Source organism: Oenanthe melanoleuca, chromosome 18, assembly GCF_029582105.1.
Source record: "Oenanthe melanoleuca isolate GR-GAL-2019-014 chromosome 18, OMel1.0, whole genome shotgun sequence".
In the NCBI taxonomy this organism is placed as follows: Eukaryota; Metazoa; Chordata; class Aves; order Passeriformes; family Muscicapidae; genus Oenanthe; species Oenanthe melanoleuca.
Window position 1 is genome coordinate 840,871 of NC_079351.1, and position 24,292 is coordinate 865,162.

General features: G+C 54.1%; 1 protein-coding gene across 1 annotated transcript in view; it reads left to right on the forward strand.

Annotated features, from left to right (window-relative positions):
* The window catches only part of RPTOR (regulatory associated protein of MTOR complex 1), a 98,599-nt gene that overhangs the window by 47,643 nt on the left and 26,664 nt on the right, over positions 1-24,292 (forward strand). Inside the window, exons 10-22 of the mRNA XM_056506076.1 lie at positions 376-451; positions 2,203-2,304; positions 6,001-6,084; positions 7,044-7,154; positions 8,782-8,856; positions 9,304-9,369; positions 9,926-10,117; positions 11,302-11,442; positions 12,771-12,888; positions 14,833-14,997; positions 15,379-15,537; positions 20,551-20,669; positions 24,169-24,272. Coding sequence (XP_056362051.1) covers positions 376-451; positions 2,203-2,304; positions 6,001-6,084; positions 7,044-7,154; positions 8,782-8,856; positions 9,304-9,369; positions 9,926-10,117; positions 11,302-11,442; positions 12,771-12,888; positions 14,833-14,997; positions 15,379-15,537; positions 20,551-20,669; positions 24,169-24,272 — 1,512 coding nt within the window. The remainder of the gene's footprint in view (positions 1-375; positions 452-2,202; positions 2,305-6,000; positions 6,085-7,043; positions 7,155-8,781; positions 8,857-9,303; positions 9,370-9,925; positions 10,118-11,301; positions 11,443-12,770; positions 12,889-14,832; positions 14,998-15,378; positions 15,538-20,550; positions 20,670-24,168; positions 24,273-24,292) is intronic.

A 24,292-nucleotide genomic window follows, 5' to 3' on the forward strand; every position in this document is an offset into this window, starting at 1 on the left:
CACAGGGCTGTGTGAGCATTTCTGCAGCAGTTATTAGTGCTGCTACCTGAAATGCCTGTGAGGAGCTCAGCACCTGCCCCATGTGCTGTGAGGGACCCCCAGAAGCTTTTGTGGGCAGCCAAATTCAGAGCAGCTGTGTCTGATCTCTGATTCTCCTGCACAGGAAAGCACAGCTCAAAGCCCTGTGGGCTGACATCCTCCAGTGCTGCAGAAAATGTCTGTGGCTGTTTTTCCCATTTCTCCCAGAAGACAGGGAATATCCTGAGGCAGTCAGGCAGCCCTGTGCACGTTCCTGGATGGTCAGAATTTCATTTTTCCTTGCTGTTCCTTACAGATAACTTGTAATGCCTTCTCTCCTGTCTCCCCTTCCTGCAGGCAAGCCTGGGACCTTGCTGTTGACATTTGCCTTTCCCAGCTTCCCACCATCATCGAGGAGGGAACTGCCTTCAGGGTAAGTTGGGACTGTCCTCTGGCTCTCAGCTCTGAGCACTGCTCTGGGGCACTTCAAAGGTTCATGTTGGGCAAAAAAATTGGGAAATATCTGGTACAAGGTGCCCAGAGAAGCTGTGACTACCCCTGGATCCCTGGGCCAGTGGGAGGTGCCTGGATGGGCTTTAAGGTCCCTTCCAACCCAAACCATTCCTCACCAGGTCTTGTGAGCCAGAGGTGCCAACATGCAGCACAGTGTTTGAAATGAAAGGCCTCAGTGTGAAAATTATCTCTTATTCGAGTTCTTTCCCAATATAAAATAGAGTTTGAGGGTATGTCCAGAGTTCTCTTAAGCTCAGTGTTGTCAGCAGGAGTCACTGAGGGTTTTTCTGCTTTATTTAATCTCAGAGAGCAGAAAAGTAACATTTTTAATATAATATTTAGCTTAAATTCCTTTATTCAGAATGTTGTTTTTTTAATATTCCTTTGATATTTTATGAAGTGAAACCTTTAAGTAATAATTACTGTACAAGCTTATTCCACCCTGATGTCTCTCTAATTTTCAGGAACATTCTTTCTTGCAGTTTATTTCTATTACCAAACTTGCCAAGGTTTTCTGGCTGGAATTGCAGGTTTCTCCAAAGCCCAGAGTGCAGGAGGAGAACTGGGGGCTCCTGCCAGGCTGGGGGTGCTCAGGGTGCCCTGAGACCTTCATCCCACCCCTTGTCTTCCTCACTCTGCTCTGCTTCAGAATGTAAAAAATATTGTTTTTCTTCTCCTGGCTTATGTTCATTTTTACTTTCAGTCTCTAACAATGTCATTGGAGGCTTTTTTTATTGGTGTTAACCCTCAGCTGAGCATTCTCTGTCAAGTGAGCTGAAATTGAGGAGATTTCAGAGTGTTCAGGGGTGGGAGGAGGCAGGGCCTGGCTGGGGGTCAGGCAGGAGGTCAGAGTGGCCACTCTCAGCTCGTTCTCAGGGATGATTCAGGGCAGGCTGGGAACGGTTCACAAGCTGCTTTCCAAGCCTGACAAATGTGATTTGTTGTGTGTTCTGGTGTAGTGGAGGCAGACTGAGCCACCAGAGTGAGCAGGGAGATCCCAGCCTGGGTGAAGGTGCAGGGAGGGAACAGTCCTGTGGCCACTGTGGCCAGTGCCAGCCTGTCCTCTGTGCCTGGCAGGGCTGGGGAGCCCCTGGGGGGCTCAGGTCCTGCTGGGGGCTGGCAGTGCAGCCTGCCCTGGCACAGCCCCAGCAGCACATCACAAACCACTGCTGGCCCTCCCTGCCTGGGGGCTCCAAGCTCCTCCAGGGACGGGCTGGGGCTGCTTTTCTCTCCCTCCTTCCCCGTGATTTCTGTTCCTCTGTGGGTGCCTGCCTGGCAGCTGCTGTGTGCTGTGCTCAGAGCATTCTCACCCCCAGCTTGCACCATTTCCTCAGACACAAATTTATTTTCACTGCTCCTGGGCTGGGCAGAGGCAGCTGTGAGTGCTGCTGTGGGAGTGGAGCAGCCTCTGCAGAGCAGAGAAATGCTCTGGGGAGATCAGCCACACTTCCCTGGGACCACCTGGGGTCACCCCACCTGTCTCTCCACTCTTTCCTTTCTCCCCATCTCATTTAAGGGATGTGTCTCTGCTCAGTCCTGGGGAAGTTTCTGTGCATTTAGAAATCCCCAAGCAGAGGTGGATCAGTGGCAAGCCACAGCTCCAGGAGGCAGTGAAGTGCACAGTGTCACTCCTGGTGTTTAACCTGCCTGCCTTCCCCTTTGCTCCCCCAGCACAGCCCCTTCTTCGCCGAGCAGCTCACGGCCTTCCAGGTGTGGCTGACCATGGGTGTGGAGAACAGGAACCCCCCAGAGCAGCTGCCCATCGTGCTGCAGGTCAGTGCTGGGGCTGCAGGTCAGTGCTGGGGCTGCAGGTCAGTGCTGGGGCTGCAGGTCAGTGCTGGGGCTGCAGGTCAGGGCTGGGGCTGCAGGTCAGGGCTGGGCTGGGCTGGGCTGGGGCTGCAGGTCAGGGCTGGGGCTGCAGGGCTGGGCTGGGGCTGCAGGGCTGGGCTGGGCTGGGCTGGGCTGGAAGTCAGTGCTGGGGCTGGGCTGGGGCTGGGGCTGCAGGTCAGGGCTGGGGCTGGGGCTGCAGGTCAGGGCTGGGGCTGCAGGTCAGGGCTGGGCTGGGCTGGGCTGGGGCTGCAGGTCAGTGCTGGGGCTGCAGGTCAGTGCTGGGGCTGGGGCTGCAGGTCAGGGCTGGGGCTGCAGGTCAGTGCTGGGGCTGCAGGTCAGGGCTGGGGCTGCAGGTCAGTGCTGGGGCTGCAGGTCAGTGCTGGGGCTGCAGGTCAGGGCTGGGGCTGCAGGTCAGTGCTGGGGCTGCAGGTCAGTGCTGGGGCTGGGGCTGGGCTGGGCTGGGCTGCAGGTCAGGGCTGGGGCTGCAGGTCAGGGCTGGGGCTGGGGCTGGGCAGTGCTGGGCTGCAGGTCAGTGCTGGGCTGGGCTGGGGTTGGGGTGTGCCTGTCTGTGCCAAGGGTGTCCCTACCTCTCCCTGCCCCTGCCAGGGTGTGTCTGTCTATACCAGGGGTCCCTGTCCATGCCTGTGGTGTCCCTGTCTCTCCTGCCCCCTCACCCTGGAGCTGCCAACCCTCTGCCCTTAGGGAACAGAAGTACCAGGGACCTCTCCAGGATAAAAGAGAGCTGGTTGTGTGTTCACCACACCCACGTGGATGAACCCAAAGTGCTTTTCCTGCCCCATCCCATGGCTCAGGTTGAGCCAAGCCCCTACTCTGGTCCATGTGTGGCTCTGCTGCTTCTCCCAGAACAGCAAATCTTCACTGTCCCCCCTCTGGCATCTCCTCTGTGTCCCAGCTCTGCCAGGCAGAGACTTTTATCTTCCCCTTTTCAGAAAGTGAAGTTCCTGCAGTGTAAATGATTTGGAAATGTCTTTTATGCAGCTGGTACAGCCTGGGAAGGGTTCCCTTCCATGTGGGGCAGGAGCACACAGACAGGAGGGCTCTGTGGGCACTGCTCAGACCAGGCTCGTGTTTGCAGGAGAGGAAATGAGGGGAGCAGAGCATGGCATGTCACCTGTTCCTGCCTGGCTCCCCTCCCTGGAGTTGGTGCTGACACAAGCACCAGCCCTGCCCTGAGGGCTCTGCTCCAGCAGCACCTTTTAAAGCCTTTCTTCCAAAGGAATCTGGGAGGAGACTCCCCTTCCCTGTCAGCTGGGTCTGACTGACAGCACCATCCATCTCTGCAAGACCAGATTTTAATTTCCTGAGTCTCCCAAGCCTGGAGAGATGAGGGGGATAAGCAGATGTGGTTTGTCTGTCACAGCCATGGAAGCAGGCAGGGTCTGGCTGTTCCAGTGGATTGTTTGGCAGCAGCAGGCTCTGCAGGAGTGTGCCTGCAGTGGAACTCAGAGGTCACCTGCAAAGGAACCTGTGTTCCTGCCTGGAGCAAAACCGAGCTGGGACAGTGGAATTGTTGTTATAATTATATAATGTTTTTATAATTATAGCATATTAATTGGACAGTGGAGTAAGATTGGCTGGTAGCAGGGCTGGGCATACTGAGATGAGGATCCAAGGCCAGCTGATCCAGGGCAGAGGGGAGCAGTTTCAGCCTGTTCTGGCTGGTTTCAGAGCCCAGGAGAGCAGGCAGCACCCCCAGCCTGGTCCCTGGTCCCTGTGGGGACTCACTCTGTGGGATGTCCTGTGCACAGAGCTCCTGGAGATCTCTGCAGCCCTGCCTTTGTGAGGAGCTGCCTGCTGGAATCCTGTGACCTGTGGATGATCCCCTGTTCCTGTTCCTCCCTGATTTACCTGTGTGGGTGTCACAGGTGCCCATTTTCCATCTGGGACTCTGGCCCAGGGCTGTGAGCCAGGGCTGGGTGCCTCACCAGCACCTCCAGCATTCCAGCAGAAGGAAAGGATTGTGCACTGACCCCCCATGCTCACCCAGGCTCTGGGATGTGTCAGCCTGGGCTCAGGTTGTTGTGTGGGGATGGGGATGGGAAATCCTGCAAGTCCAAGGGCTTTGTTTGGGTTGGACAATGGAAAATGGAACTTTTCCATCAGACACTGACTGCTCTGGGAGTGTCCTGTGGGAGCTGGGGCTTGTATCTTCACCCAGCCTTTTCAGGCAGTTCCCTTTCTTGCCAGAGTTTGGGGTTCCTGGGTTTCTCTGCAGGGTCCCAGCTGTGCCATGTCTGTGCCTCCTGCCCCTGCCAGCTCCTGCTGCTGTCCCAGCCCTGCTCCAGCCTCACCTGCCCTGCTCTCTGCTCCTGCTTTAATCCCAAACAGCTGCCCCTGGTGTTCCTGGGCTGGCTGATGGAATGGGCTGGTGCCAACTAGGGCAGGATGACCAAAATCCTTTCTCTTGTGACCTGTCCTGGGATCTGAGCTCTGATATTCAGAGCAGTTATCACATCCCCCTGCTTTCCTCTGGGCCTTTCCTGCACCTCCTCAGTATCCAGCACCAGTCATCCAGGGTGGGAGATGTCAGCCAAGTAATTTAGTTATTCTTCAATATTAAACATGAAAAATAATCTAATTTCAATATGCAGCATGCAAACACACTGAGAAGGGGATGGAATTGGGGAGGTAAATCAAGGAGTCTCTTTGCCTGAGCTCCATGCTGAAGGATGTTCCTCAGTTTAAACTGAGGATTAAACGTTGCAGTCCAATATCTTACATCTGTTAAGGAGATTAAGAGCTGCAAGTCTGTCTGTTCATATTTCACACCAGGGTGGGTATAAGCCAGTAAAGCACCACCTCATTAGCGTTGTCAGACTCCATTTTAATGAGATTTTTATTAATGACCAACATGACCTTTTGCACCCTCTTAAGTAAGTCTGATATTGATTTACCAAGGAGAGCAAAGCCTCTTCCTGTGCTCCTGAGCTGCTGGGAGCTGGGCTCTCACTGCCCCTTGGGTCCTGCTGCAGGAGCACCACAGCTGGGCTGGGACAGGCAGCTGGGATCCTTCAGGATCCTTGGGGAAATCCTTGGGGATCCTTCAGGAACCTTGGGGAAATCCTTGGGGAAATCCTTGGGGATCCATAGGGATCCTTAGGGAAATCCTTGGGGATCCTTAGGGAAATCCTTAGGGATTGCTTCCTGGTGTCTGGAGCAGCCCCCCAAATGAGTTCCTGAGTTCCAGGGCTTGTGCCCTGCAGGCCCATGGAGTGTTTTCCCTGGACAGTAACCCCAGGGGGTGTTTTTCCCTGGACATAACTCCAGGAGTGTTTTTCCCTGGACATAACTCCAGGAATGTTTTCCTGGACAATGACCCCAGGAGTGTTTTTCCCCTGGACATAAACCCAGGGGTGCTGTCCCTGGACATAACCCCAGGAATGTTTTCCTGGACAGAACCCCAGTGGGTGTTTTCCCCTTGACATAACCCCAGGAGTGTTTTTCCCTGGACATAACTCCAGGAGTGTTTCCCTGGACAGAACCCCAGGGGGTGTTTTCCCCTGGACATAACTCCAGGAGTGTTTTTCCCTGGACATAACTCCAGGAGTGTTTCCCTGGACAGAACCCCAGGAGTGTTTTTCCCCTGGATTTTAACCCCAGGATGCTCTCCCCCCTCAGGTGCTGCTCAGCCAGGTGCACCGGCTGCGAGCTCTGGACCTGCTGGGGAGGTTCCTGGACCTGGGGCCCTGGGCTGTGAGTCTGGTGAGTGGCAGCTGCTCTGGGCTCAGCCCTGCAGCCTGACAGACACTGCTGGGGCTCTGGGGAGGGAGGGAGGGGAGTGCCCAGAGGTGACAGATGAGCAGCATTGGCTGTGGGAAATGGAGCCAGTGTCCCTCCCAGAGCAGGGCTCTGTGTTCATCACATCCATGCTGTGTTCATTTCCTGCACAAAGGGAACTCCTTGGGAGCAGTTAAGTGTAAAATAATGTAAGGGACAAACCAGGAGGAGATATCTGGGGCACGTTAGAGGGTTTGTCATATAAAATAAATAGCCCAAAAAAGAATATGTGTTTATGATGTGTTCTTTCAGCTTACTGGCTGCATCATTTTCTACTCCTCCTTTATCTGTTTGGTGTCTGGATTTTACAAGCTCTTCTGAGCAGGCTGCAGCTGCATTCTGCAGTTTGGAAAGTAGCAGCACAGTGTGGAGCATAAATAAGAATTAAGCAGAGGAGCAGTTTAAAGCACTCCTGTAAATGGAGCTGTTTGATGATAAAAGTGGTGAGGATGAAGCAGCAGCTGCTGTGGAGCACTCAGTGATGGGGCTTCTCAGTGGTTTGCTTTACCTCCTCCTGGACAGAGCTGGTGATTTCCAGTGGGAAGGCCGGAATTCCTGAACTTTGTGATGTGTTTAGCAGGGAGAGCTGGGGGAAGTGAGGATATGGAGCATAGAACAGCCCAGGTATGAGGAGAGAGAGCTGGTGCTGGGCTCACTCAGAGTCTCCATGGGCCAGACGAGTCTGGAAACAGCTGGGGCCATTCCAGATTAAAGTGAGCCATAGACACACAAAGGGATCTCCTCTTTACTGGGGAAATTCTCTTCTCCCAGATTTCCCAGCTGTGTCTGTGAAGATGCAGATGCTGGGCCCTGCTGGGGGCTGAGCTGCCCAGGGGGGTTTGCTCCCAGGTTTTGCTGACAGGGATTTGTTCTCTCCCTCCCAGGCCCTCTCTGTTGGCATTTTCCCCTACGTGCTGAAGCTGCTGCAGAGCTCAGCCCGTGAGCTGAGACCTCTGCTCGTGTTCATCTGGGCCAAGATCCTGGCAGTGGACAGTGTGAGTATTCCTGCCCTGCTTGTGCTCCTCAGCAGGGCACTGCCTCAGCCAGGGCTCTGCTTGATGGGCTTTCAAATAAATCATGAAGCTGGGAAGTAATTGCAGATAAATTTGTAGAGTCGTATCTCTGACTCAGTGGTTTGTGGCTGCAATCAGTTGAGCACTATAAAATTATTAGGAGAGGTGCACACATTAATTCAGACACAATTACAAGTCCATGTAGAGTGTCTGAGCTGCTGTGGATGTTGGATCTTCCCTCTTTGGGGGTTATTTTTGTAGCTCTCCTCCATTTCAGTATGGAGCATAGCACTGAATTTGTGAAGATTTTCCTGCTGCTGATCCAGCATTGTCAGGTTTAGTTTTATAACCATATTTTCATTAACATCCTAAGAGGATTTGGGAAAGCAAAGAAAATGAAAACTATTCATCTTGAAGCTCTTGTGGAAAAGCTCATTTGTGGTGCACCCAAGGCTGAGCCTCAGCCCCAGGTGAGTGCCAGGGCTCAGGGGTGTTTCAGGGGCTCAGGTGTGACTCCCTTGTGATTCCCTGCCCCTCACATGTTCCCTCCCATGCTCTGGCATTGCCTCACTTGTTTGCAGGCTGACCTGGGACAGCAGCAGCTCCTTGCAGACAGAATATTCTGTTAGTTCTGATCTTGCACACCAGCCTGCTGTGCTGTGCTGTGCTGTTATTCAGTGTTTGTTTGGGAGGAGCAGGAGGTGGCAGAGCTGCTGCCCTCCCCTGCCATCCCCAGGAGCCCAGCAGGGAGGGTTCAGGTCTGGCTTTGTGGCCATCCCTCCCTCCTGTGAGCCCCAGGGCAGCAGAGGCTGCACAGGAGAGTGGCCTGGGCAGCTCCCCTCTGCTGCTGAACAGCCAGGATATGATATTTCTGTATCATTTTATCTGGGTGAGGAACAGAAAGTGCTGACAGGGCAGGGCAGGGCAGGGGGAGAGGCAGGCTGGGCTGTGCAGGGGTCAGGGAAGCCTCTGCAGCTGCAGCCTGGCAGCAGTCCAGCCCTCTGCTCCTGCTCTGCCAAAACCAGCAGCTTCACTCCCCTCAGCACTAAAATATTCTCTTGCATCTCTGCCTTGCCATCCCCTCCCCTTTCAGCAATTAGTTCCCTCCTTCACCTTCTCCTCCCAATGAAAAATGCATGATCCTGTCTCTGGCAGAGCCCTGCCACAGGGAGCTGATGCCAAGTCAGGGTTTCCTCCCTTCCATTTTCCCTTTCTCCGTGTGGATCCTCTCAGAGTGACCCCAGAACACTGAGCCTGGAGCCTGAGCTGGTGTGCCAGCAAAGCCTGAGCCCCATCAGCCAGCCCAGGAGCCTGCCCTGTGCTCAGGGCTGCTCTGCAGAGCAGAGCAGGGACTAGAGATGTGCTCAGTGTGCACAGGGATGGCTCCTTGGCTCTTCCCCTGCACAATTCCTGCTGCACTGTGGGACTGGCACAGGCTTCCCTGCTCTGCCCTGGTGCAGCCCCCAGGAAGGGCTTGACTTTTATGTGGCTTCTCAAATGAAAACAGGGTTGGAGAAAAGTGGAGAGGAATTGAAAGGTTTGTCCATCACTGCAGGAGCAGAGGGGTGTGTTGTGGTTCTCACTGTGGTTTCCTTGGTCTCTCTTTCAGTCGTGCCAGGCTGACCTGGTGAAGGACAATGGACACAAGTATTTCCTCTCAGTCCTGGCAGACCCTTACATGCCAGTAAGGACAAGTCTCATTTCTTCAGACTTTTTACTGTTTGCTTGCCTTGCTTTGGCAGATGTGCTGCTGTTCTGGTGCCAGGTGGGGCTGGGGCTGCCTCCCCCCAGTGGAGCCACACCAAGCAAGGCTTTACAAACCCATGTGGAGTCTGTGGGGGTGGGAGCTGGGGCTCCAGGGTGGCTGCAGGAGCAGGGAATTGTTCCACAGCTTTGGCAGTTCCCTCTGAGCTGCTGGGCTCCCACAGGGGCTGCTTGGGGTCCCCCAGAGCAGGGCCAGGCTGGGGGAGTGTCAGGGCTGTAACAGGGCTGATCCAAGAAAGGGGAAGGCAGGCTGGAATTTTCTCATTCTTTTACCCTGCCCTTGGGACTGAGCCGTGTTTCAGGCTGGGCTGGAGCTGTTCCCTGCCTGTTCTCCAGGTAAGCCTGGGTGTGTGTGTGCTGTTTGCAGGCTGAGCACAGGACCATGACAGCCTTCATCCTGGCTGTGATTGTCAACAACTACAACACCGGGCAGGTGAGTCCCAGCCTGTCCCCTCATCCCTCCTCAGCTCTGCCTTGTGCCTTTGCTTGGTACAAGTGTCCTTGGCTTGCATCAGAGCCCAAGGCTCAACTTGGAACCAGAAGCTAGGACATTGGTTTTTGTAATTTCTGTGTGGTTAAGAGGAGAATTGGCCTGGAGATGGAACAGATGTTCTGTACCCAGCACTGGAGTGGGGGACAACGACAAGAGTCCCTTCACAGAAAGAGCTCCTGGTCCTGTCCAGTGGGACCCTGATGGCTGGGAATGGTTTGTGCATTGAGCCATAAACCCTGGGGCTCTGACAGGTGCAAGGAATGTTTCCAAAGAGGAAAAGCCAAGCTTTATGCATTGCAGAAAGCATTTTAATGCTCTACTGTTTCACCAAGCCTGGCTGCCTTTCCCTTCACGCTGCTGGTATTCTGTAACAAAACCAACAGGAACCACGGAATGATTATTTTCTCTTGCCTTCCTGACTCCTTCAGAATTAGTCTCCCTCGGTGGGGTGGGTGGGAGCTGCCATCCCGAACAAAAGGCCTGCTTTGTGCTGCAGGAAGCCTGCCTGCAGGGGAACCTGATCGCGATCTGCCTGGAGCAGCTGAACGATCCCCACCCGCTCCTCAGGCAGTGGGTGGCCATTTGCCTGGGGAGGATCTGGCAGAACTTCGACTCGGCCAGGTGGTGTGGGGTGAGAGACAGCGCCCACGAGAAGCTCTACAGCCTCCTCTCAGACCCCATCCCAGAGGTAAAAACCAAGCAGGGTCTTCTAGAGCTTTGTGTTCGTGTTTGCTTCACAGGAAGATTTGCTGCTGTTTCTTCAAGGTGATGCAAATCAAACAAACCCTACAAGAGGAGCTTCCAAAGGAATGCAGGGGGAGCTCACAGAGCCACAGACCCCTGGGAGCTGGGCACTGCAGTCAGGAAATGCCACGGTTTTTGCTTCCTTGCATATCAGAAGCTGTTAAAAATGTAGTCCCAAAACTCACTGTGTTTTGCAAAAAAAAAAAACCCTCTAGTCTTTTTGTCCAAGTATGAAAACTCCTCTCCCCCTGCTCATTGTGCAAATGCATCTTTAATTGGCTGTGCTGTAGCTCTGTGACACTCCCAGGAGAGGAGGGATTGTGCAGGGCCTGGCAGTGACTGACAGAGCCCATCACAGGCAGCACCACACTGGGAGAGGGACTGGGGTAAACAGCTCTGACAGCGTGCACAGACTGGAGATGAATTCCCCTCCACATCCAGTCCCAGTCCTGCATCCTCCTCCTCTTGTCCTGGCCCCATCCTCCCCATTTTCTGAGTAGTGTGAGAAACAAGGTTTGTTTTCTAGGTAAAATTAAAAAAGTTTAATATAAGACAATAGGAGATAAAGATAATAAAGCAAAGGGTTAATGGCCAGGTGCTTGGCATTCAGCCAAGAGCACACCTACTGTTTTTGGGGTTACTTTTAAAATACCTTTTCTATTACATCTGCCTGTTGTATATTCATTAACTAGTATGCATATTTAAACTTTTCTATAAACTAGTTTATATATTCCAGGAACTGTTTAGCCTGGCTACTTTTTGGGCCCACCTTTTCAGAGTATGTGTGGTTTTTGGCTGTGGTTCCAGTCTGTTTTTATTATTACCTTTAGTTTGGGCCTTAGTTCATACTTGCTTCAGATGGCAGGTGTTGATAGTTGGCACATTAGTAGCAGGGTTTTCATGATAAGTTTATTGGATGTTATTTTAACTAAACAGGCAGTTTAATTACAAGTATAATTATATATCAGCTATCCCACTACTATGCTTAAGTTTTGTTAACAGCAGAAATAAAGACTGAATCTTTACAGCGAAGTGATTTTAGCATTATACACATAACATTTATCTTGATATTTGTGACAAGCCCATTTTATAACCTGTCTTTCTACCACGGGCTGTCTGTGCCCCCAGGTTCGCTGTGCTGCTGTCTTTGCCCTGGGCACCTTCGTGGGCAACTCGGCCGAGCGCACGGACCACTCGACCACCATCGACCACAACGTGGCCATGATGCTGGCCCAGCTCATCAACGATGGCAGCCCCATGGTCCGCAAGGTGGGGAGGGTGGGGAGGGTGGGATGGGCTCTGCTGGGCTGGGATGGGCTGGTCTGAACTGGGCTGGGCTTGGCTGGGCTCTGGCTGTGCCTCCTGTGCAGTTTGTGGAGACAGTGAGAGAGGTCTGAGGTCTGAGCTCTGGCACTGAGCTCTGTTCAGTGAAAGGCTCTCCCTGCCTTTAGAGCCCCAGGGGTGGCTCACAGGCTGCTCCAGGTTTGGGGTGAAAGGCTCTCCCTGCCTTTAGAGCCCCAGGGGTGGGTCACAGGCTGCTCCAGGTTTGGGATGAAAGGCTCTCCCTGCCTTTAGAGCCCCAGGGATGGGTCACAGGCTGCTCCAGGTTTGGGGTGAAAGGCTCTCCCTGCCTTTAGAGCCCCAGGGGTGGGTCACAGGCTGCTCCAGGTTTGGGATGAAAGGCTCTCCCTGCCTTTAGAGCCCCAGGGATGGGTCACAGGCTGCTCCAGGTTTGGGGTGAAAGGCTCTCCCTGCCTTTAGAGCCCCAGGGGTGGGTCACAGGCTGCTCCAGGTTTGGGAGAGTTCCAGTTTCTGATGCACCATCGTACATCAATAGTACATTAAATGGTTTTTGACGTTCTGGATTGTTTGTGGGGGCTGTTCTGAAGTGTCCTGATGTTTGTGTTTACTTTGCTGGAACATCAACACCCTGGCAGTTGTCACCGGCGTGGCAAAGATTCATTTCTGTTGTCTCGTTCCAACATTTAATCAGTTTAATTCAGGAGGGAGCTGCATGTCACACTGAATGCTCTGTGAGATTCATAAATCTCTCCTTGGGAGATCAGTCCCTGAGCAGAGACAGCAGCCACAGCCAGCTCTGTCTCCTGTCTGCTGCTCCCAGGAGGTGCCTCCTGGAGGGGCTGAGCTCAGTGCAGGGCTGGGCAGTGCCAGGAGGGTCCAGCTGTGCCATGGGGGGCTGAGAACCCCCAGCCCTGGCACAGCCCCTGGCTCTGGGGGAGCCACACACATCCTATGGGCTGGGCCAGCTCAGGGCTCCTGGGACACTCATCAGTCTGACAAACTTGGGCAGAACCAGCCACAGAGCCCCCCAGGGTGTTTGGGTTGGAAGGGACCAAAGCTGATCTCATTCCAACCCCTGCTGTCCCTGGGCAGGGACACCTCCCACTAGGGCAGGCTGCTCAGAAGGGAGGAAGGTACAAAAGGAGGAATTAAGTGTGAGACAGAGTGCTCTGGTTTCTGCAGTTCACCCCTTGAATTAGGGAGAGTTCCCACCCTGGATGGGCACCCAGTGATACCCTCAGTACTGGTCAGTGTTTGCTCAGCTGTGTCACCATGGGATGTTTCTCTTTCCCCAGGAGCTGGTGGTGGCCCTCAGTCACCTGGTGGTTCAGTACGAGAGCAATTTCTGCACCGTGGCCTTGCAGTTCATAGAGGAGGAGAAGAATTATCCTCTGCCTTCTCCAGCTGCTCCAGGTGGGGGCTTGGCTTTGGGTGGGCAGGGATAAAGGGCCTGAAAGTACTTGGGAATTGTTTAAGGAGCTTTCCCAGCACACACCAGCACAGTCTTGTGTGGGGATTCATTAAAGGGCCCTGTTGAGAGATGTGAGTGACAGGGAGGGGACATCTGGTATCTGTTCAGCCCTGTGAGATGTTACACTGGAGAAATCTATCCTCCACTGAGTCTCCACCTAAGCCTTGGCTGTAGCTCACCAGGAACCTCCTGCCCCATTCAGAGAGATTCCCTTCAGCCCAAGGCAGCACACAGGGTTCTCTTCCTTTTCCCCTCTGGAATCCCACCTGAAGGTTCAGTGTCACCTGGACCTGGTGGGAGCTCAGCAACCATGAACCAGCCCTGCTGCTGTGGGGGCCACACAAGGAGGGGAGAACTCTGCTCTGAGCTTGTGGCCCCATCCCTTTTGTTGTGTCTGTGGCTTTATGTGAGGAATGAAATGTGCTGGTGAAGTCTCTAACCTCACCTTTTCTTCAGATATAAAATGCAGTGGAAATCTTGAAGGATAACAGGAGAGTCTTGGTGTGCTCTCTCTGCACAGAGTGGTTCAGTCTCCCTGTCCTCTGAATAACTGAATCATATTGGAAAACGAGCTCCTCCCCATTTGCTGCAGGAAATAAACAGTGTATGCAGTTTATAAAAGTGCTTTTCCTGATCCAGAAGAATCCTGAAGTGGGATGCTCTGGAAGCATTGACCAGCACAGAGCAGCCACTCTGCAGGGAAACAGAGCAGCTCTTCTGAGGCCTGGGACTGTGTGTGCTCAGGCTGAAATATGGCTGGAAATCAGGACTGAAATTTGCTCAGAGTGAAATATGACTTGAAATTAGGCCTGAATTTCGGTCAGGAAATTTGCTCAGAGTGAAATATGACTTAAAATCATGCCTTGAAATTTGGTCAGGAAATCAGAATTTTCATAGCTCCTGGTGATGAGAAAATCCAGGGGGATGTTTAATGAGCAGCAGCAGAGAGGAGCTGGCCAGCACTGCCTCAGAGTGCCATGGCACAGTGCAGAGCAGGGCCTGGGGGCTCTGGCAGCGCTGGGATGTCCCAAGGTCCCCTCAGAGTGTCATGGCACAGTGCAGAGCAGGGCCTGGGGGCTCTGGCAGCGCTGGGATGTCCCAAGGTCCCCTCAGACTGTCATGGCACTGTGCAGAGCAGGGCCTGGGGGCTCTGGCAGGGCCACGAGCTCCGTGCCGCCCTCGTTCCCTGGGATCCTGGCAGAGGCTCCCTCAGTGCTGCTCCCTCACTCCTTGCCGGGCTCACAGGACTGTTCTGTCTCTTGCAGTTCTGAGCCGCCCGTTCTGTTTCCTCACTCCTTGCTGGGCTCACAGTTCTCTGTGTCTCTTGCAGCCCTGAGTGGCCCGTGCTGTTCCCTCAGTGCTGTTCCCTCAGTGCTGCTCCCTCACTCCTTGCCGGCTCACACCGCTCTGTGTCTCTTGCAGCCCTAAGCGGCCCGTGCTGCTCCCCCAGTGGTATTTCCTCACTCCTTGCCGGCTCACAGGGCTGTTCTGTCCCTTGCAGCCCGGAGCGGCTCTCCCTGCTCCCCCAGCGCTGTTCCCTCACTCCTTGCCGGCTCACACCGCTCTGTCTCTTGCAGCTCTGAGCGGCTCTCGCTGCTCCCCCAGCGCTGTTCCCTCACTCCTTGCCGGCTCACACCGCTCTGTGTCCCTTGCAGCCCGGAGCGGCTCTCCCTGCTCCCCCAGCGCTGTTCCCTCACTCCTTGCCGGCTCACACCGCTCTGTCTCTTGCAGCTCTGAGCGGCTCTCGCTGCTCCCCCAGCGCTGTTCCCTCACTCCTTGCCGGCTCACAGGGCTGTTCTGTCCCTTGCAGCTCTGAGCGGCTCTCGCTGCTCCCCCAGTGCTGTTCCCTCACTCCTTGCCGGCTCACACCGCTCTGTCTCTTGCAGCCCTGAGCGGCCCGTGCTGCCCGGCCGAGGCGGGCCCGGCCCCGCTGCGGGACACGCCCTGCACTCCGCGCCTTCGCTCCGTCAGCTCCTACGGCAACATCCGCGCAGTCACCACCGCCCGCAGCCTCAACAAGTCCCTGCAGAACCTCAGCCTCAACGAGGAGTGTAAGGCACCCGCAGATCCTCCACTCTGCAGCCAGCAGGACAGCACAGGCTGCAGTCGGCACTGCAGCTCCGGCTGTCCGGCTCTGAGGGCTTGCATGAGGAGCTCCCTCGGAATTAGTAGCAATTTTCTGGTCATTAGCATTGATTTTTCTGAGCGGTTGGGGACTGAAATTGTGCCTTCCAGCTTCCAAGCATAAGTGGATATTTTACTCCATCTTTTGCTTGTTCTGTGTTTAATCACTCAGTGTTAAAAAGGGGACTGGTGGCTGTGCCCCGGCTGAGGGGTTCCTTCCCTGAGGGGGCAGGGTTCAGAGGAGGGCTCGTGTCTGGCTGGGGGCTGTTCTCTCCAGTCCTGCAGCAGCTGCTGTTGTGTCCTGGCAGCTGGCAGCTCCGTGGCCTTCTCCCCTGGGAACCTGAGCACGAGCAGCAGTGCCAGCAGCACTCTGGGCAGCCCTGAGAACGAGGAGTACATCCTGTCCTTCGAGACCATCGACAAGATGAGGAGAGTCAGCTCCTACTCCTCACTCAACTCCCTCATAGGTGAGTGAGCACAGCCCCTCCTGCCCGGCCCTGGGCTCCCCCTGCCCGTGTGGGACCCTGGCTCCAGCAGCTCCCTGCTGTGTGCGCTGGGTCACTGCAGTGCAGGATGGCAGTGGGAGCTCCTGGCTCCAGTTCTGAGCTTCACTGCAGTCCTGGGAGGAATTCAGAATGTGGGGGCCACAACAGCTTTGCTTTAAGCTACCTGTAGCTTTTCAAACAGTCTGAGCCATTTTGGCACAACATCACAGGCACCATGCAGAAGGACCTGGCTTTTGGAATGGCCTCCTTCCAGGGAAAGCAGCATGCACAGGGAAATGCTGGGGAAGTCTCAATATTTCCTCTGTAATCAGTAAATGGAGCCGTATTTTCACAAATCCGTGCTGGGAGAGTAACTCTGGGAGAAATCACCTGGGTGATAGAACTGCCTTGACCAAAGAAACATTTTCTCTGCTCTGTTTTCTAGGAGAATTAATGGTGATTTGGCTCTCCCAAGTTGAAAGATTCAGGGATTGTAATTACTGAGCCCCTGTGGCAGTTTAAAATCATGAGTTCATTAGGAACTTGATCATTTAATTTGCTTTTGATTATCAGTAATGACACTGGATCTTCTGAAGCATGGCAGGGATGTTAGGAAATTTCTCTCCATCTTGAGCTAGGACCTGAGTTTTCCCTTTCCCCTTGGTGTGTACTTGATGGCTGCTGTGTGTCTCTCAGGAGCTGTGCAGCACAGCTGGAACAGGCTCTGGAGAGGAGCTGGAGGTGGTGAGGGGAACCTTGGGAAGAGAGAGCAGCTCTCCAAGGCCTCCCTCATTCCTGTTCCATCAAAGAGCTCAGACCCAGCTGGAAACACAGAGCTTAGAGAAGTGTTTAAAATTCATGACTCGCACAGAATCCCATTACCTCCCCATTTGCCTGCTGCAAGCCAGGCTTTTCTCCTTCCTTCTGAAGCATCAGCATCCTCCAGCCCTGTCTCCTGCTGCCCAGGAGAGGTGCCCCAGCCACCCCCAGAGCTCTGCAGCCCAGGCTGACCCCACTCCTTGGTGTCCCCACGTGCCTTAAGCTGCTGCTGCAGGGGAGCTGGGGGAGCCCAGAGGGGCACAGCCCTGTGATTGAAGGAATCCTGTGCTCTGCTCTGGGTCTTCTGAAAGAAGAAATGGGGCAGCAACACCTCTGCCAAGCCTCTGAGACAGGCAGAGCAATGAAAAAGATGTTTGGGGCTTGTTAGGAGACTCCAAGTGTAGCAGAAAGCTGGTCTGTAAGAGTGAAAGGAGAAACTTTCAGCCACAGTTTGTGTTCTGAGCTCTGCATTCCCTGAGCTGCTTCATTGATCACAGAATTCCAGAATGGTTTGGGTTGGGAGGGACCCTAAAGCCCATCCAGTGCCACCCCTGCTGTGGGCAGGGACACCTCCCAGTGTCCCAGGCTGCTCCAAGCCCTGTCCAGGCTGGCCTGGGACACTGCCAGGGATGCAGGAGCAGCCACAGCCTGCTGGTGCTCAGGTCTTTGTTCCTCTCTGGCAGTTTTTGGAACTTGGCGTGCGAGGGATTGTTCTGGATCAGTCTCTGCACTGCATTCAGGCATCATCCAACATCCTTCTTCCAAAAACTTGAGGAGAGCCTCTCCATTCCTCCTTGTCCCATTTTCCAAACAATTCCTGAGCTAGCTGTGGGCCAAATGTCCCCACTGTGGCTCCCCAAATGCACCAGCACACGCTCTCAGCCCAGCTCTGTTCCCTGGCAGCTGCTCCTTGGCCAGACAGGCCAGTACCAGGAGAGACATTTATTCCTGGCCCAGTTTTCCAGCTGGCAAGAGGCAGTTTGTGGTTAGTCAACAAAGACATCATTTTGGAAGGGAAGCTGAGCCTTGCTGCTTTTCCACACAGCCACTCATTAATCTTGGTGTCCTGGAAATGTTCAGTTTTAAGATGGGAAAAAGGATGGAATTAAGGTGGGGGTTTGCCTAGCTCGAGGCTGATTATTCATATCCAGAGTGCACCATGAAAGCCTTTGTCCTACAGAGAGCTGCACTGGAAAGATTATCTTAGGGAGTGATCAAAGAAGGAGGAAAATAAATCTTGGAGTGATGAAATGCTGGGGAATTGTTGTCTTTTCCAGCAGGAGAGGCTGGGGGAGGAGAACTGTTTGCCATTTCCCAGGATGTGCCTCAGAGAGCCAGGGAGGGTGGAGGTGGCTGCAGTGAGGATGAGGAGAGCAGAGGTGGAGGTGGACAGTGAGGTGCAGGAAACAGGGCTGGGGCAGGGGAGCCTCCTGCTCTGTTATGCACTGAGATATTGGGAAGGAGCAGTGTTTGTACCTGGGAATGGGCACAGCAGCAAAACCCAGGGATCTGGGGGGTTGGAAATGGGAACTTGCAGGGAGCAGCCACAGGTCTGGTTTTGCTGTGGGAAGTGGAGCTGCCCCATCTGTGGAAGTCACTGTTGAAATCACTGCAGTGATTTTTACAGAGGATTGGAAAAAAGCCCTGTCCCAGCCTGGCAAATGAAAGGGAATAAATAAAGCCATGAGCACTTGGGTTTGCATCCACTGTGGCTCTCCCTGGAGCTGCAGGAGCCTGGCCCTGAACTGAACCCCAGGTGTGCAGGCAAAACCAAGCTGGGGGAAAGGCAGGCAATTTATTTTTGACATTCTTAGCACTCTGTAGACAGGAGTGCACACTGCAAGGTGCACTGGACTGGCTGGGTGTTGGTGTGACTAATTCCAGAGCTGTCTGCTTCCATTAATGCCCAGCCCCTGCTCAGCTCCTGCTTTACATCTCAGGACAGTTCAGACACTGGAGTCCTAAAGGTGGAATAGAGCTGCTGTTCCTGCTGCTGCTCTTTGTCCAGGGACTGGAGCTCAGGATCTGACAGGAGCTGTGTCAGATGTGTCACTCCTGCACTGGCAGCAGGAAAGAGCAGCCCTGGGAGCAGCAGCCCTGAGCCCAGGTGCCTTTGTAGAAATTCCCTGTGTTCTCCTCAAAGGCTGCCAGGTGAAGGGGGAATTGCACTGGCACAGTTCTGCTTAAAATTTGGTTTTTCCCTGACTCTTAGATGTATTAAAAATGTCGTTGGGTTTCTTCCTCGGTGATTGAGGTGGTTTTCAAAGCCCCTGGGAAATCAGCTGGGTGCCCCCCTCACTCTCCTCTCCCTTTCCTTTTACTCTCCTTCAAGGGCTTTAAAGAATTGAAGGCATCCAGATTTCCCACTGGCCCTTATGTAACAGGCTGGAGTGTGGGAGGAGAGCTCTGGGCACAGCTCTGGGCACACCTCAGACATTACCTGGCTGCTGCTTCAGGAGCTGAGCCTTTTTTCCTCCCACACCTTGTAGCACTTTGCCTCTCTCCCTTATCCTTCTTTATCCTTCCCCCTCCAGTTTTTCTCTCCTTGGTAATAGAAGCTTCAGGATTTAACATTGTTATATATTTACAGCCTTTGCAATTTCACTGTATTGTATAAATATTAGACAATATTACATAAATATATGTTTACAGCCTTTACAATTTACATTGTTAGAGGTTTTACAGCCTTGCCAGAGCCTAAAGGGGCTCCAAGAGAACTGGAGAAGGGATTTACACAAGGACACAGGGAATGGCTTCCCAGTCCCAGAGGGTTCCATGGGATACTGGGGAGAAATTCTTCCCTGGGAGGGTGGCACAGTGTCCCCAGAGAAGCTGAGGCTGCCCCTGGAAGTGTCCCAGGCCAGGCTGGAATAACCTGGGACAGTGGGAGTGTCCCTGCCCCTGGCAGGGGGTGGCACAGGATGGGCTCCAAGGTCCCCCCAGGGCCACGTGGGGTTCTCTGGTTTGTCAGGCCCTGTCCCTGGCTTTGGGAGGGTTGGGATCAGCTGCAGGGTCTGCTTGGGTCACCCCCAGCACACGAGCAGCATGGTCCAGGTGGTCCCTTCATGAACACTGTGAGGTTTCCAGGAGTCACTGCCAGGTGGGAGAGAGACCCTGAGCAGTGGGCAGGGAGGAGCTGGGCCAGAGGAGGGTTCCCCTTTCAGAGCAGCCCCCAAGGGCAGCTGCAGGCTCCTGGAGCCTCTTGCTGCTCTCAGCCAGTGCTCAGGGCTGTCCCAGCCTGCTCTGCTGCTTCAGGGATGAGTTCAGCCCTGCCAGGTGAGGAGCTCCTTGGGGCCCCTTCCTCCCCACTTTATATTTAGGTACCTCCAGAAACACGGGAGGAAAAGCAGTAACAGCTTGATCTGTCATTTAGCACTGATTGTGACTCATCTGAAATCTCTATTTTAGCTCCTTTTTGTTGTTGGTGCAGCCACTTTCACATTGTCCAAATGGCTGCACTCCCAGCCGGGGCGTTGCACGATCCGACACCGGCAGGGCTCGGAGGCACAGGAACACATTCTCACCCAAAGCAGCAAAATAAAATGTTCACAGAGTCTTGTCAGTTGTTGCAAATGCTTATTAATTTGATTTGTACTTTGAATCTGTCAGTCCCTTCTGCTGAAATGCTGAACAGCTGATCTGCTCATTAAATAACAAATTGGAGGAATTGATACAAATGTCAATAGGAAAGAGTGAGTTCCTGGGGGCTCAACTCCTAAAGCTTTGCTTTCAACATTTAGTGATCCTGTGGAGTGTACAAACCCCTGAACAATTCAATAAAAATACCACAACAGTACTAGGCACTGAGTGTGGGTTTATACCTTTAAGTATTTCAGCTCAGGAATCCCAGGCATTATCCACTTGGCCTTTCCAGGTGATTTGCTTCAAGAGCCTGGAAAAGCAGGAGTTGGACTGGAGATGATTTAGGGAGTCTTTAATTTGTTTTGCTTCCTCCCACTTCGATTTCACAAGCCCTTGCAGAGTTCACAGACAGGCAAAAGGGAGACAAAATGGCCACGTGGGATGTTTTTGAGCTCCTCTCTTGATGTTCCCTGGGATGTCACTGGGTTATTTGGAGTCCTAATGAATTTTCTCACATCAGATCAAAGAATTGGAGTTGATGGGTTGTCATGTGCTGCAGGGCTTTGGGGTTTGTTGTGTTTTTTATTATTCTAGGTGTGAGTTTCAACAGTGTTTATACCCAAATTTGGAGAGTGCTCCTTCACCTGGCTGCTGACCCCTATCCTGATGTGTCTGACCTGGCCATGAAGGTTCTCAACAGCATTGCCTACAAGGTATGTGCCTGTCCCTGCTCACCTGTGCCTGCCAGGCCTTTGGATGTGGATTTGTTCATGCTCAGGCAAGGCTTAGGCAGGCTGACCTGGATGGGTCTGTTGGAGGGCTCTGCCTTTTGCACAAGGAGCTTTTAATGCTTCAGGATGATAAACCCTGCTCTGAACCCTGATCAGGTAAAATGAACAAATGGGGGAGGGCCTGGGGTTGTCTGAGGGTATAAATTAGGTGCAGACCTCGGACAGTAGGTCTGGTTTAGAAGTCTACTTGTCTAGATCAGTCCCTGGGATAAACCTGAAGTATCCTTCATTAAATTATCCGTTTGCAAACTGATTTAGATAATGCAAGTGGGACTGGCCTGCAGACTGAAGCCACAACGGCTCTCCAACCCAGGTGAACTAGTACATGTGAGTCAGCATGCAGACCCTGCCACTCCTCACCCCAGCCCAGGCTGGGTGCCTAAACCTCCATGCTCATCCCATCTCATCCTGGGGGTGATAAGATGTCCCTGGAGGTGCCACCCTGGGCCAGGGCACCCCAGGGCATCTTCTCACGCTGTGTGTCCCCTGGCTGGGCACAGAAAGCTCTGTGTGAGCCTTTCTGGCCACTCAAGCATCCATGAGCATTGCAATGGGAGCTCTCTTACTGGGCCCCTGCAGGGAATTACCCCAGAGCCTCACCTGGGGCTGCAGTAAGAGATGCCACATTGTGCACTGCCATCCTAATGCCTCAGAGATCTCTGCTTTGAAATCACTTTTTCTCTCGAGACAACAGTCACTGACCTGAACTCTGGTTTGTTTGAAGTGCACGTGCCAGTGAGTGGCAAGGGCTGGGTTTGGGACAGAGGATTCTCTTGGCAGTGGGGGCAGCAAGCTCAGCCCTTCCCTGGTGAGATAGGGCTGCAACAAATGACAGGCTGGAGGTGCCAGATGAGGGGAAGGAGGAAAGGAAAAGGTGGAAGATTTCCCTCTCTCTGCTCTAGGTGCATGAAACTATTTCAGTTCTGTGTTTGGAAGGCTCTTTGCAAAATGGAATGTTGCTCCTACTATTCAAAGGGATACAAAGAGGAACCAGGTCTGCTCTTCCTGACTGGAATGTGTTCTCAGGAGTTCTCCCTGGCCAGTGGGGAGGTGGATCAGTATCAATACTGATATTGCCTGCAGGAACTGGGGTTGTTCTGCTGTCACATCCCAGGGACTGCTGGGGAGTTCTGTGGTGGCTCTGACAAGCTTGTGCTGGTGCTGAGCCCAGTCCCAGAGCTCAGCTGCTGGGTCTCCTGCACCTCACCCTGCCCAGCTGGGCCAGCTGCTCTGCCCCTGCTTCCTAAGGCACAGCCCTTGCAGCAGCCTTGGCAAGCAGCAAGCATTCCCACTTGCAGGGTTTCCCTGGGGATGCTTCTGTGAGCAAAACTGATTTGTTGTGTGCCTTAGCCCAGGATCACAGTGCTCACTCCTGGGTTCCTGCTGTGCATGTGGGGCTTTGCTCTGGCCAGCCCCACCTGCCCTGGGTGGCTCCTGAGGAGGCTCCTGATGCAAACAAACCCCAAAAGCACAGCCCCCAAAAGCACAGCCCCCAGTGAGTGCCCAGCACTGTGGCTGTAGGCTCAGACCCTGGGCTGGCCCTTCTGCTCCCTGTGCTGCAGGACCAGCCTGTGCTGGGGGCTCAGGCAGGAGCTGGCTGGTGTCTGATGCAAATCAGTGGCAATTAAATCTTTGCTAAGTGTGTCCTGAGACCTTTCCTTCGTGCTGATGGAGCTTGTTGGATGTGGAAGGGAGTGCTGGGCGTGGGCACTGCTCCTGCCCACTTGGGGGTTGCATTTTACCAGAGAATGCAAACAAAAAGTGTTCTTATTGCTTCAGCAAAAATTCTGCCTCAGGTGATGTAGAACACTTGAATGTTCCAGGGGTTTAATGTTTTGGTTTAATTACTGTAGAATTCAGGGAAGGAGAGGCTTCATTTTGGAGCTGGGCCGGATGAGGTTTTCTTCACTGGCACAGCTGAGCAGAACTCTGTGAGCTGGGGGACCTGGCTGGGGCTGGGGGCTTCAGTGGGAACAGCTGGGCAAACAGTCTAAACATCTGGAGAGTGGTGGGGGACTCAAAATTGCAGAACCATGGAGTGGGTTGGGTGGGAAGGGACCTTAAAGCTCATCCCAGTGCTGTGGGCAGGGACACCTTGCACTGTCCCAGCTGCTCCAAGCCCTGTCCAGCCTGGCCTGGGGCACTGCCAGGGATCCAGGGGCAGCCACAGCTGCTCTGGCACCCTGTGCCAGGGCTGCCCACCCTCCCAGGGGAGAATTCCTTCTCCATGTCCCACCCAGCCCTGCCCTCTGCACACACTCCTGTGTCACTCCAGGTGGCCCTGCCTTGGCATGGGGTGACCTGGCTGATCTCCAGAGGTCCCTTCCAGCCCCACTGTTCTGGGCTTCTGTGATTGGTGTTACCAGTGAGAGCAGAGTGTCCTGCTCAGGTTTTTTCCTGGAGCAGGGCTGTGTTTCTCAGAAGGGCTGGAGGCTGTGGGGCTGTGCTGGGTGAGCAGTTGGTGTGTGGGCAGCCCAGGCGTGCAGCCTTCCTGCAGGATCTGCTGCTGCTCTGTTCTGGGCTCATTAGGCACTGCTGGGCCTCCCCCAGCCTCAGCCTGCCTTGGGCTGTAGGTGGTGATGCAGATGGGAATGGTGTAGTTCTTCCTGGCCTGAGCCTTGGAAAACACCCAGAGCTGCTTTTTGTGAGCTCCAAAACAAACAACAAGGACCCAGGGTTCAGTGCTGGCCTCTAGAGACTTTCTGAAATCAGAAAAGAGGAAAGTTTGCTTCAGCCCAGGCTGCTTTGTCCAGGTGTTTTTAATGGCAGAATCATTGGGGCTGGAAAAGCCCTCTGAGCCCATCCAGTCCAGCCATCCCCCAGCACTGCCAAGGCCACCACTGCCCATGTCCCCAAGTGCCACATCCACAGGGCTGTTAAATTAAATCCCCCCAGGGGACTCCACCCCTGCCCTGGGCAGCCCTTCCAGGGAAGGAATTTTCCCAATACCCAACCTAAACCTCCCCTGGCACAACTTGAGGCCATTTCCCCTTGTCCTGCTGTCCCCTGGGAGCAGAGCCTGACCCCCCTGGCTGCCCCCTCCTGCCAGGGGCTGGTGCAGAGCCAGAAGTTCCCCCTGAGCCTCCTTTTCTCCAGGCTCAGAACGTGTTTTATGATTTATGGTCACAAATCCTGTGGGTTGTGGGAGCTGCAGGATGGTAAGGGACAAGCTGGTGGCTGTGGGGAGCCCTGGACAGCTGAGGGGACCCCAGCCTGTCCCCTGCCCTGTGGTTGGGGTGCCTGCAGCTGGCTCTGGTTGCTGCCCAGAGCTCAGCACTCTGGGTAAGTGTTCCTGCCCAAGGCAGCAGTGGAACCCGTGGTATGGAGCAGCCCAGGGGCTCTGTTGGAGCCCAGAGCCCCCAGAGCCCCCTGGCCCGGGCTGGGGCCGTGGTCACTGCTGAGGCTGCTGTGTTCTCCCCAGGCCACGGTGAACGCTCGGCCCCAGCGCATCCTGGACACCTCCTCGCTCACCCAGTCGGCCCCTGCCAGCCCCACCAACAAGGGCATGCACATCCACCAAGTGGGGTGAGTCCAGCCTGCCCTTC